The sequence below is a fragment of the Anguilla rostrata genome, chromosome 1 (assembly GCF_018555375.3).
Source record: "Anguilla rostrata isolate EN2019 chromosome 1, ASM1855537v3, whole genome shotgun sequence".
In the NCBI taxonomy this organism is placed as follows: domain Eukaryota; kingdom Metazoa; phylum Chordata; class Actinopteri; order Anguilliformes; family Anguillidae; genus Anguilla; species Anguilla rostrata.
The window spans coordinates 9,359,007-9,372,974 of NC_057933.1; the positions used below are offsets into that span (position 1 = coordinate 9,359,007).

General features: G+C 52.1%; 1 protein-coding gene across 1 annotated transcript in view; it reads right to left on the bottom strand.

Moving 5' to 3' along the window:
- sos2 (son of sevenless homolog 2 (Drosophila)) overlaps positions 1-13,968 on the bottom strand; it is a 42,077-nt gene that overhangs the window by 7,359 nt on the left and 20,750 nt on the right. The window contains 7 exon segments of the mRNA XM_064320872.1: positions 141-263; positions 554-635; positions 1,337-1,989; positions 2,958-3,085; positions 5,635-5,733; positions 9,918-10,028; positions 10,883-11,026. Of these exon segments, the coding sequence (XP_064176942.1) occupies positions 141-263; positions 554-635; positions 1,337-1,989; positions 2,958-3,085; positions 5,635-5,733; positions 9,918-10,028; positions 10,883-11,026 (1,340 nt within the window).

The following is a 13,968-nucleotide window of genomic DNA, read 5'->3' on the forward strand; positions in this document are numbered from 1 at the left end:
ACAGTTAGACCACATTGAGAACTGTATTAGGGTGACCCCACAGTTAGGGCACATTGAGAACTGTATGAGGGTGACCCCACAGTTAGACCACATTGAGAACTGTATGACAGAGACCCAGCCATCGCCGTGGTGTTCAGTACCTGAGCTGGACTGGCTGCACGTACTCCCTGCGGAACCTCTGGAGCTCCGCTGCCATTGGCTGATCCCCGTTCCACAGGGCCTGCTGGTCCGCCTCCGTGGGCTCAGGCTCGGGGATCTCAATCCTGCGTTACCATGGTTACACAAGGGCAATTACATCACTCTCCACGTGAAAAACACCAAGGAAACAAAACAGCGAGGCAGCCGACAAAGACAACAGAACTCATGGAACTGACCGGTGAGCACAGACTGCTCATTTCTACACAGAAGTTTTCCCTGGAACTGAAAGTGAAGCTAAGACATGATCAAGTTACCTTCTCAGTTCAGTGCCAGTATGGGTAAGATGAGTCAGAGTTATTCTGACATAAAGGTTTAACTGTGATTCTGTAGAACTGTTGTGTGAGGATTCACATACCTGTCGATCAGCAGGCTCAGGAGTTCTTGCGGTTTACAGAAGGAGCGATACGTGGTCAGAAAAGTGCGTACGAAGTTGGGATCTGGAGGACAACAAGTGGTAATAAGAGTGAACAAAATGACAACAGTACTGCTTCACAGTCACAGGTTTGCTAAAGGTATATATATATATCTGTTAGGGTCTTCTACACACAGAGGTAATGAAAGATGAGATAGAAAGTCATGATTCTATGTCTTGAACTGCAAATGGGCCCAGGTGAAAGCAGGGAGGGCGGGGCCCAGGTGAGAGAGGGAGGGGGGGCCAGGTGAGAGGAGGGAGGGCGGGGTTCAGGTGAGAGGAGGGAGGGCAGGGCCCAGGTGAGAGGAGGAAGGGCGGGGCCCAGGTGAGGCAGGGAGGATGGGGCCCAGGTGAGCGGAGGGAGGGCGGGGCCCAGGTGAGAGGAGGGAGGGCGGGGCCCAGGGAATGAGTTGGGAGGGTGGAGTTCGAGAGTGCCGGTGAGGCCGATGAGGGGAGCGGCTTGCGAGCGGCCCAGGTGTAGAGTCGCAGGGAGGGACTCGGGCCCAGGTGGAGGCAGGGAGGACTGCGGGCCCAGGTGAGAGCAGGGACGGCGGCCCAGGTGAGACGGCGAGGGCGAGGTCCTCCGGTGAGAGGAGGGAGGGCAGGGCCCAGGTGAGAGGAGGGAGGGCGGGGCCCAGGTGAGAGGAGGGAGGGCGGGGCCCAGGTGAGAGGAGGGAGGGCGGGGCCCAGGTGAGAGGAGGGAGGGCGGGGCCCAGGCGAACTCACCTGCATACATGTGGTAGGTGAGCCTCTCGATGAGCTTGGCCACGGTGCCGGCCTTGATGATGGGGATGCCGGTCTTGCTCTGCACGCGGTCCTCGAAGACGATGTTCTCCTCGGAGTCCTGCACGGCGAAGCGGTAGACCTCCGGCGCGGGCAGCCGCAGCGGCTGCGCCTGCTCCTCGTGCTGCAGCACCGTGTCCAGCATGCGGTCCAGCGTGGAGCGGTACTGCAGCGTCACCAGCGCCGCCATCCACGCGCTCTTCTCCTCCGCCGACTTGGCGTAGAAGACGCAGGTCTCCTCCCGCTCCGCCACCTCGAAGGCGTGCCGCAGCTCCGGCGTGTCCTCGCGGTCCGAGATGCGCACCTTGCGCAGGACGAACTTCTCCTTGAGCCGGAACTCCGCCCCGCTGCCCGCCCCCGGCAGCCGCGAGCTCTGGTTGGCCTTGCAGCTGATCATCAGCCCGTCGAACAGGAAGTTGTGGCGCTCGTGCTTGGCGCCGGCCCGGCACAGCGCCCCCTCCAGGATGAACTCGCTGCAGCACTGGCCGATGTCCTTGCCCTCCCAGCCGTCGATGCTCTTCTGGATCTCGTTCATGCGCTTGATTGCCAGCTGCTTGCTCCGCACCTGCCGGCTGTACAGGCGGTACATGGGCTCCCTGCAAGGGGCGTGGACAAAACGTAAGGCCAAAACACACAGACTCCTGTTCATTTCATAAATCAGACATATGACCCTGGTCTACAGGCGTTTTTACACAGCAGTGAATGAGAATTCAGGTGAGTGAGGGGAGACAGGCAGTGTACCTGGGCAGGTGAGTGACGTGTGAGACAGGCAGTGTACCTGGGCAGGGGAGTGAGGTGTGAGACTGGCAGTGTACCTGGGCAGGTGAGTGAGGGGAGACAGGCAGTGTACCTGGGCAGGTGAGTGACGTGTGAGACAGGCAGTGTACCTGGGCAGGTGAGTGAGGTGTGACAGGCAGTGTACCTGGGCAGGTGAGTGAGGTGTGAGACAGACTGTGTACCTGGGCAGGTGAGTGAGGTGTGAGACAGGCAGTGTACCTGGGCAGGTGAGTGAGGTGTGGACAGGCAGTGTACCTGGGCAGGTGAGTGAGGTGTGAGACAGGCAGTGTACCTGGGCAGGTGAGTGAGGTGTGAGACAGGCAGTGTACCTGGGCAGGTGAGTGAGGTGTGAGACTGGCAGTGTACCTGGGCAGGTGAGTGAGGTGTGAGGCAGTGTACCTGGGCAGGTGAGTGAGATGTGAGACTGGCAGTGTACCTGGGAGGGTGAGTGAGGTGTAAGACAGGCAGTGTACCTGGGTGAGTGAGGTGTGAGACAGGCAGTGTACCTGGGCAGGTGAGTGAGGTGTGAGGCAGGCAGTGTACCTGGGCAGGTGAGTGAGGTGTGAGGCAGGCAGTGTACCTGGGCAGGTGAGTGAGGTGTGAGGCAGGCAGTGTACCTGGGCAGGTGAGTGAGGTGTGAGGCAGTGTACCTGGGCAGGTGAGTGAGGTGTGAGACTGGCAGTGTACCTGGGCAGGTGAGTGTGGTGTGACAGTGTGTGTCAGTGAGGCAGTCAGCATATCAGTGCAGTTCAGCGAGGGGCCACCAGAGGGCGCTGTGAGGACTCACCCTGGCTTGCGGCGTGGCAGGTGCTTGCAGTAGATGCGCTCCACGCTGCACTGCAGGTTCAGCAGGGCTGTGATGGCCTGTTTCAGACACTCCCGGTCGTCCTCGTCCTGGCTGCGCTCCTGCAGTTGCTGCAGAGGAGGAGGGATGATTTAAACAGGTTTAACCCCTGGATCACACGCTGTGTACAGGACAGAGGCACAGACAGCAGGGTAGAGGCTAGACTCACAGAGATGGAGCAATGTAGACTATAGGCCAGGGGTGTCCAATCTTATCCCAAAAGGGCCGGTGTGGGTGCAGGTTTTTGCCTTAGCTCAGCACTAAAACACCTGATTCAACTGATTCACTAATAATTGTCTGCAGTAAAGAAAATACAAAAAAAACAAAAAACCTGCACCCACACTAGCCCTTTTTGGATAGGATTAGACACGCCTGCTACAGGGACATTGCACGGTTGACTACAATACACTCACGCGCACACACACACACACACACACACACACACACACACACTGAGTACAGGTGGTACTCCGTGTTCTGCTGATTAATACCGCTTCGGTCGCACAGAGAGGGATCAATAGGCAAAGTTAATTAGAGTGTTCAGCACCTGCTCGGTGAAAGTGTGGTAATGAGTACAGTCTGTAACACAGTAATTCCCCTCTGAAGCCTGTGCCTGGGGGGGCGAGGGGAAAGGGGGGGGGGCACGGGGAGATGGGTAGCGGGGGAACAGCCCGCGGCTGAGCACCACGCACCACGCACCACGCACGTCACGCCGCTGATTAACCCCGCGCGCGGTCCCTGTGAAAGTTAGCGCTGACGCTAACCCCGTGCGCGGTCCCTGTGAAAGTCAGAGTTGACGCTAACTCCCTCGCGGCCCCGCCGTACCGCCACGGCCGAGCCGGAGTTTCACTTCGCCTCCGTCGGCCAGCTGGGCGCGGCGGCGAGGGGAGAGAGACGGCCGCACGCGCAGAAAAAGCTCCGCACGAGCTTCCCTTCCGCTGACATCAGCGAGCGCCGTTACCATGGTTACACGCGACTGTATCAACCGTGCATCACTGTGAGCTGACAGTGGCTGGAGTCCCTCTGTACGTTTGTACATTTGATGTACATTAGTGGCAATAAAAATTAAAAGTCGACCACAGCTGAACAGATGATGGGATATTTTGTAAGGTTTTAGAGGTCAATGGGATAGCTGCGTGCCTTGAAATTGTTTGATTATAAAAAGTGTGCCATCACAAAAAAAAAAAGGGTTGGGCAACACTGCCCTAGAGTCTGCTCTACAAATACACAGAGAGACATTAAATATGCAGCAAACCGTTTTTGGCTCCAAAAGAAGTGCCCATTAACAGTCGATCAATAAAAATGATCTGATCTGTTGCCATGGTGATGTGCGCTGGTGGCGCAGGCCGACTGCTGGAGCTCCATCGAGCAGGAGTTCCTCCAGAGCGCGGAGGCGGGGATTCCCCGCCCCCCCCCCTACTGAGCCAACCCTCCGCCGTGCGGGGGCGGAGTTACGGCCAATCACAGCCTGACCCCGCCCACATTCCCGGGCCTGCTTGGCACTGGAACAGTCAGGACTTAATCCGGACCATTAAGTGCTTCAGTCGCTGCTGGGGAGCGTCCTGGCTCTACTGACATGCATATGGACGTACTCCACCCTTCAGAGTACATTACATCACACCAGCAGACTTTACCGGGCAATTACCACATTCAATTACATTTATACATGTGTTCAGGACTACGGACTGATCCTGAGTTGGTTACTTGTTTGTCGCGATGAGCGCCAATCTATAAGAATTACAAGACTCTGTATTTCACACATCTCTGTTAGTTTCCTATATCTTAGGAACATAATTTTAACAGAGAATTGTATATTTGCATACAATATATATTTCAGTAAATTCTGGAGCCAGACTTGGTTGTTGTATTTAATGGCGGTATGTGCACATCACCTGAAAATAACAATAGTGCACGTGATAATAAAAACAAATATTTTAATGAAGCAATGCACAGGCACACTCGCTTGCACAGATGAACAATCAAGACACGTTGGTCAAACCACACTCTTTTCATAATAAAATACATGTTCCATCCATTGGACCTCATTTGGTTAAAAGATTCCAGCTCTTGAAATATTCTGGACTTTTGACAAAGGCATGTCGGGGCAAATTAAAAAGAAATAAACAAAAAGTTCAATTTTCAGCCTGAAGATGGTGCTGTAATGTGAATGACAGAAAGCAGCGTTACTGTGCAGAACTGACAGGAAGGGACACAGGCAGTCTGCTCTGTGTGTGTTACAGACGTGCGTGTTACAGATGGGAATATTTCAGGCAGGGGGAAGTGAGTGAGGAGGGGGGAACTGATGGGGGAGATGATCCTCTGTCCTGGCTAAGTACAGGTCTGAGATTAAACACGGGGGTCCTAAAGGCACCCTAAAGACACACTAAAATCAAACGCACACACGAACACACATGCACGCACGCATACGCACACACACACGCACACAGGTACACATTACACCTTTGTGTATATCATTAGTGGGAGGGTGGGACAGAGAAATGTGGGGGTGCTGGCACTTAATATACTCAAAGTGTATGTAGATATAAGGCTGAGAGTGGGTCTGGGAGTGTGTGTGTGTGTGTGTGTGTGCGCATGTGAGTGAGTAAGAGGCATTACTCACCTGCAGCAGGTCAAAGTAGTGCAAGCAGTGGTAGACAGGAACCATCATGAGCTGTGGCAGGACGTACTGCACAGCCTCCATGAAGCCTTCAGCGAAGGACTGGGGGGGGGCAGAGGGGAGAGAGGGGTCAGGCCTGGGGCTAAGAAAGCCGCAGATACACACAAGGGGGGGGGCACACAATGGCTGAGCATCCCCACACTAGACTCCCATATTGCTCAGAATATTCTGGAGCGACAAAAGTTCCCGGGACATTGAAGCTGCTTACACAAACACAACATTCAGTCAGAATCTGGCAGAATCATGAATTCGATCACGTCAGAAGAGAGAGGCAAGCCACCGCTAACATGTGTAAGCAGTGATGTTCCTGCGCTCTGTCCACACGCCCTCCTCCCGCTGCGGTTTTACGCATGCGTCTGCCGCGACAGCGCCATCACTAACGGCACATTAAACGCCATGTACGTCTAAAGAGCAGGTCTGGAAAGGGTAATCTGAAATCTGAAATTCCAGTCTGATGCTCCCTGTAAATGTGGTCAGTGGTGCAGGGAAAGCTTGTGCGGGTGCTGGAGACGGAGGGGAAACATGAGAAGAGGGGGTCACTGGATCTCTTAAAAACTCCCCGCCCTCCCCTCTTACTCAGACAGCCGACACATAATCAATACCCTCCTGCACAGACTCCACACTACAGTCTGCATGTCTGTGCAGGGAGACACATGCGGGCTCACACACACACACACACACCCAGACACGAGTGCACGTATGCACGCATACACACACACACACACACACACACACACAAACACACACACACACACGCACACGCACACACACACACACGCACACACACACACCCAGACACAAGTGCACGCATACACACACGCACGCACGCACGCACACAAAACCACACACGCACGCACACTAACACACAGACACATACACACTGTGTGAGAGAGAGATTAGGACTGAGATAATGAGTGTGCGTGCATGTGCGCGTGCGTGCGCGTGTGTGAGTGCATGTGTGTGTTCGCCGTGGGGACAGGAGACCCGTGGTAGAGACAGACAGTCTTCTCTGTGCTTTACGCGATACATTATTGATGGACAAGGGCTTTAAGGCAGGGATGCTATCCAGAAAGGATCCGCCAGGGGAAATCTTTTCACACAAGCCTTTTCAGAAGGATTTTTAAAAAATTATTTATTTCAATACGCTACATGTATTTATAATGAAACACACGTAACATGCAAGTAGCACTTGTAAGAAGAGGGAACACACATTGTGTAGTACTGACTGACTTGGGGCTATGCTCCATAGCCATCTTAAATGAATTTATAGTTTATTTTCATGGCGAAACACACTTCCAACCAAGGCCCTCCTCTCTGGGAGAAAAAAAGGCCGCCCTGTTCTATTTTTAAAAAGCAATGCAATTTACTCACAATACCAGACACTGAACAAAGCACAACAGCCAAGCAGTGCAGACAAATTCATCAGAGAGAGAGAGGGTGAGGGAGGGAGGGGAGAGCGAGAAAGAGAGAGGGAGAGAAGAGAAAGGGAGAGAGTGGAGGGGGGATGAGAAAAAGAGAGGGAGGGAGGAGAGAGAGATAGAGGGCTTGGCTTGTTGGTAAGAGAATGTGATGGGGGAAGGTGTAGCTGAAGAAAAGAGGAATGATGAAAATGGTGTACCAGTTCCTCCACTTCTCTCTCTCTCTCCCTCTCCCTCTCCTCCTCCATCTCTACATCTCACAGCGCAGACAGACGCCATCTCACTGTGTCGTACCCACTGGCACACACCGCTTGGGGGGCAAAGCCATGCCAGTCTTCCACTGACAGCAGTGCACTGCCCCGTGTACTCGTGGAACGCTCAATAAAAGCCACACCCACAATGCAATGCCGGTGTAGTCCCACCAGTGGGGGTGGGGGCCTGGGAATCAGAGTTTCTACGGTTGCCCAGGGCTGTAGCAAATGGAAGGATCTCCTCCTTCAGCGCTGTAAGCAGGCTACATCTCCATCCCTTCACAATGAACTGCAGATCCACTCTGATATTGTGTACCCCCACGGCTGCAGACTGCCAGTCACAGTGGGTTAATGACACGGCACGCAGTCATCTTTACGGGATGGGCCGAGCCGTTTCTCAGCTGATTAATGAGGCTCTCAAAGCCTCCTGTGTACACTTGGAAAAGCTCTGTGGTGAAGATGTCCGATGACATCAGTCCGTCAGTAATAGCTGTTCCTACCGAGACACAACGCTGTCCGGATTGGCATTCAAATATCTACGCTTTTCTTTTTTAGACCTCCGTGTTCTGTGTGCTCTGACATGCATTCGGGACGCTTGGTCCTTGTCTTACGGTATGAATGCTATATTCCATCAATGCGTCTTTGCTAGTGTTAGCATAGAGAAAATATAGCCTTCACAGACAATGCAAACCACAGCAACAGCACAGACGTAACGCAAGAAACCACGCAAAAATATACAAAATGATTTAGATATGATATCAGAATATTTAACTAAATATATATCGTATACGGTATATGCAGATGTATTATATCTATACATAAAAAGTATTCTACTTTGAAACAAAAGCTTTGCAAAGCGTGACATAGTGATCTAAAAAAAAGAAAAGGAAAAGAAAAAGAAAAGAAAAGCACTAAACTGACCTTGGACATCACATCAGGGTTTACTGCAAATTATGATAAATGACTGTGTATGGTGTAGGGAGGAGCCGGCCTTCCCGCCACTTCCGCCGTTCAGAACAGAACGAAATCGCGTTTCATCTACCTACGTGCAATCAGCCGGGAAAAGCTACGGTGAAACAGAGTTTACTTTTTTTACGGTGGCGGGGGAGGAGCGCGCAAAAATAAACAAATCAGCACTGGGCGAGACCAAGCTAACGATGCTAACCGCGGGAGAAATCAGCGGACACAATTAGCTCTCTGACAGGCTCCTCAAGCTAAAAAAATACAACAACAACACGGACGAACCGAACACAAGCCAGTAAAACCCAACCCAAGAGCTCTGATTAAATGCTGACCACCGGGGTCATGTGAAAATCAGATGTGTTCCAGCGGTTCTGGCTAGTGTCTAGATATGTACGCAGCAGGATTTCACAAAGGAATTTCTGTTTACTACACCTTACAGCAGAATAGTCTTCCACATAATCATTTTTCATAATTAGTAGCTATCATTTCTGACAGTGTCTTACAAGCACAAATTAAACACGTACATTTTACGTCACTCACAACCAGAAACATTGTTTGAGATGTTATATATGTTTTGGGCGGGCAGTTCAACATGCACACCCTGACACAAAGATATGAACCTGCGTGCCTCTTAATGATGCTCACTGGAGACCGTTTCCAAAATAAAAAGACAAGCATGCAAACTGGATCAGTGTCAGAAGGAAAAAGGCACTCATTAGTGCACACATTACTGTACAGCGTGTCTGTAATTCTGAGCAGACTCAACCTTGCGTGCCCGGGCCTAGCCCAGAAATAAAGGCAGCTATGCACCTGGAAACCAGAGCCAACCAATCAGACATGCAGAAACTGCAAAAAAAAAAAAAAAAAAGATTGGATATTGTGTCACGGTGACCTGTGCTAGCTAAACCAACCCAGCCAGGCACCGGGGAGGAAATGTGTGCTAATTTGGGAGACCACGTGACACCGTCTGTAAGGCGGCCCGACACTAAACCCACAAACTAACCCCCGCTGTGGAGCCAGGGGTTTGACTCCTCAGGTCAGCCTCAACAGTGGCACTTATTTAATTGAACTTAACCTATCACTAGCTCAAGTGGTATTGCTTACCATGTTAATCGCACGTCCGTAAGTCACTTTGGTTATGTTTTGACCAAACGACTGAACAGTAAATAATACATAAATAAATAGATATATAAATAAATAAGAATTGCAGATGCAAATGGGTCCATGTATTTTTAGCAATCACCTTTGTTGGTTCATCTGCTAATGTACAGTGTTATAGGCCTTGCGGTTCCCTAACAGGGTGATGGGTAGAAACGCGATCACGGTGATTTTAGCAGTACGCTTCTTCCGAATCTCTGTGTCCTCAACTCACCTGCTTTAATCACTTACTGTAACAAATATTGATCCAAACAGGTCGGCGTATCCCGTCTAAAAGCACACTTTGGGAGGTTCAGGAGGGGAAAAAATGCTGTCTAGCTGAATGGAGCAAATGTGTATCGGTTGCAACTGAATACCTGCAGAAGCCCACACAGGCCCTCCTGACCCTTAATGACTGCGAATCCATGAGCTGGAAAGCGAGGAGACAGACCAGTACCTGGAAGTGCAGGGCCACGGAGGGCCGGGCCATTAGGCTGTTGAAATGCTCCTGGAACTGCCGGGAGAGGATGTCCTGGGACAGGGTCTCGTAGGGGTCGAAGGCTTGCTCCTGCGGACGGGCAAGCGGTAAGCGAGCACAGGACCATTAACCCCTATTTTTGGAATGTTTTTTCACCCCCAAAATTCTAAGCCAGTGTTCTAGAACTCCAGTGCTTTCAGTGACCAGTATTGATTGTGACATCAGCATTGGAATGTTTAGTTGAGAACATTCTAATCACACAGTTGTGATCTTACACCTTAAAGGGTTAAAGGCGCTGCAACACCATGAGGAGGTCACACAAACCCATGTTCCAACTACTGTCTTGTATACAGAAGATGCTTACTCTTCACAGATCTGTGGATCTGTAGTTTCCTGCGCAGGCCTGCTCCCAGAATGCAATGCACCATGTTTTATATTGATGTTTTATATTAAACGCATTCATTGTATTATTACTTTTCAAAGAAAATGTTTTTTATTTTATATCAGGACTAAATCCTTGTAAAGCAATAAAGAGGAGCGATAAACAGTACAGGATATGAACATCTGTAAATCATGAGATGTAATTATTAAGAATCTCAATAAGTAATCATGTCCCCGCAAAAGGCCAAATGAAACCAATTACTCTTAATGAGTGTACAAAACCAGGGATTTGTGCATGTGTCTTGGCACGTACATGCTTGTGTGTTTCCGTGTCTGTGTCTGTGTGTGCTTGTGTAAGTGCATGTGCGTGCGCGCGCATGTGTGTGTGTAGTACGGTATGTCTGTCTGTGTGAGTGTTTGTGTGTGTGTGTGTGTGTGTGTGTACGCGAGCACACGTGTGTGGTTTCTGCACTGTGCTGCTTTTCCTCACCCTGGTGTGTAAAATGTGCGGCTCCAGACAGACGGTGAGGCAGACGGTTTGCACCCCTGACCCCGGGCCCTACCTCGGCCAGGTCCTCGAAGCAGCTGCCCACCAGCGGGTGGGGACTCCCGTCCGCCGTCATCTCCACCGCGTCCTCGATCAGCCCCAGCAGCTTCACCGTCAGCTCGTGGATGTCCAGGATGTTGCTGAAGATCACCTCCACGTCCTGCAAGACACGCCACGACCACGCGCTCACACTTTAACTGCGAAGCCACGCCGCGACCACGCGCTCACACTTTAACTGCGAAGCCACGCCGCGACCACGCGCTCACACTTTAACTGCGAAGCCACGCCGCGACCGCACGCTCTCGCACTTCAGCTGAAATCCACACCACAACCTCCAGCGCTTCTGACACCACATCCCCTGTAACTGAGCCCAACACGCTCTCCTTAACACGGTTACTCAGCAGTCATTAAAGACCACTGGACAGTGCTTTAGGGCTGAGAGATTGGGAGTGTGATAGAAAGGACTAGAGTACAGCTCCGCTGTACACAGTGTGACATGTCAGAGGGGACTGGTGTATCAGTATGAGGAAGAGTTCTATGGTCCCGCTGTACACAGTGTGAGGCGGCAGAGGGGACTGGTGTACGAGTGTGAGGAAGAACTCTATGGTCCCGCTGTACACAGTGTGATGCGGCAGAGGGGACTGGTGTACGAGTGTGAGGAAGAGTTCTATGGTCCCGCTGTACACAGTGTGATGCGGCAGAGGGGACTGGTGTACGAGTGTGAGGAAGAGTGCTATGGTCCCGCTGCACGCACAGCTGGAGGAAGTGGGAGCCGCGTGGTGACATCACTCCCACGCCGACGGGGGCGGCCAGGTGTGCTGCTTCCTGTGCGTCTGCCTTTAGAGGCCCCGGGGCCCGTTACCACACGCGCAAACGCGCTCGGCTCCAAGTCTCATTACCATTAAAGGGAGCGTATTACCCCACACGCTACGCTACGAGTTTCAGGCTAGTGCTGCTCTGAGACTCGCTGAGCTGCTCTGAGACTCGCTGTGCAGGTTAATGCTGCTCTGAGACTGACTGTGCAGGTTAATGCTGCTCTGAGACTGACTGTGCAGGTTAATGCTGCTCTGAGACTGACTGTGCAGGTTAATGCTGCTCTGAGACTGACTGTGCAGGGTGGTTCTGCTGAGACTCGCTGAGCTGCTCTGAGACTCGCTGGGCTGCTCTGAGACACGCTGTGCTGCTCTGAGACTCGCTGAGCTGCTCTGAGACTCGCTGTGCAGGTTAATGCTGCTCTGAGACTGACTGTGCAGGTTAATGCTGCTCTGAGACTGACTGTGCAGGTTAATGCTGCTCTGAGACTGACTGTGCAGGGTGGTTCTGCTGAGACTCGCTGAGCTGCTCTGAGACTCGCTGGGCTGCTCTGAGACACGCTGTGCTGCTCTGAGACTCGCTGGGCTGCTCTGAGACTCGTTGAGCTGCTCTGAGACACGTTGAGCAGGGCGGTGTTCCTCTGAGACTCCACCCACACAGCGACCTGCCCTGCACACTGCACCTGCAGCAGTCTTGGCCATGACTGGGCGACATTTTAACATCCACAAAACTATCAACACAAAAGGGACAAGCATCTACACGCACCTACCCACCTTTGTGTCTGTATAAACACTGAGCAGTTCGGAGAAGAACAGACGAGCAGACAGCCTAAGAACAATGGATTACAAAGAGCCAACAATCCAGCTGAGTTTGCTTTTCTCACACCTTCAAGTACTGACACAGCCGCAAGTGCGACATTGAGACAAAAAAATTATTAATAAAAAGTCACACTCGAAAGTGTGCGCTACAGCTCTTTGGAGTCAGTCATAATTTACATAGAACACGGCGCTTCACAAAGCGCCCGTGGAACAATGCGCTGGATCAGACACGACCCACTCGCTCCCGGTCGAGAGGATTTGAATGTGAAATCCCGCGAGCCGCCCAGCCTCACACCAGCGAGCGTCTCGGCAGGGGAGGGGCGGCCTGGCTTTTCCTCCCCGTGAATATTTCATGAAGCCGTTTCCACGCGAGCACAGGCAGCGGCACCCCCCCCCCCTCATGGCTCCATTAGTCTATTTCGGGGTCTGTGGTGAAAGTCGCGGGCCCGCGCCCCACAGCGGACCCGCAGAGGAACGCCCTCCGCCTCTCTAAGTGCCCGACGCCGCCTCGTTCAGAGCTCGTAAAAACTCACTCGCCTTTTCCTAGAGATTCTGCGTGTGGCGCGTACAAACCTGAGAGGAAGAGATAATGGCGGTCACGCGGAGAACGAGGGGGAACGAACCCGCTGGGTAAATGCTCAGACGCGAACAGTAAATCAAGGAGACGCATATCGGGGAATACAGATACATTTGCCTGCAAAGACAAAAGGTACTTTGGCACGACAGTATAACATATTCATATTTAACACGAGGGAGGCGGCAGATATTGCGCAACTCAGCCGAAACTCTGAGGCTCCATTGTGGACGCAGGCCTGCTAATTAACCGCCCAGCTCGTCTCCGGGATTAATTGCGTGCCTCTCTCTTTAACGCTCGCGCTTCCATGACGGCTTCAGCTGCATCGGCGGTCTAATGAAATGCTCTCTGGCACACGCAACCAAGCGGTGTCGTTTCCATCGGCCTACACCCGTGATTACGAGTTACAGCTTCTGAGGGGGCTCCAATGCTATTAGCATGTACCCAAATCACTCACAGAATAACCGCCAGTCAGCCGGGCTAAAATACACAAAGCCCCGCCCACCAACATAACAACACACACACACACACACACACACACTCATTTCTGCTCGCTGACTCACTCACTTGACGCTTCTTAAATGCTAAGAAAACCGTCACTGGCGCAGCTGATATGCACTTCTCCTCTATTGTGGGGAGTGACATCAGAGCGATCTGCTGGCAAGCGCTCGCTTCCCCGCGCCTAACGCTCGGAGATACCCAGAAGCGTGTCGCCGTAACGACAGGAAACCACCGCGTCTCCGTATCTAAACTTACCGCGGCGGTGGAACTGGTTCAAACTTTCGCTCGGTGTTCATGCCAGGGCGTCTTAATTTGGCCCAGATTACGCGCAAGTAACACGTCTGATCTTCCATTACTTGGAATCATAACAATGAGCCACCCATTCAAGGTCACTAA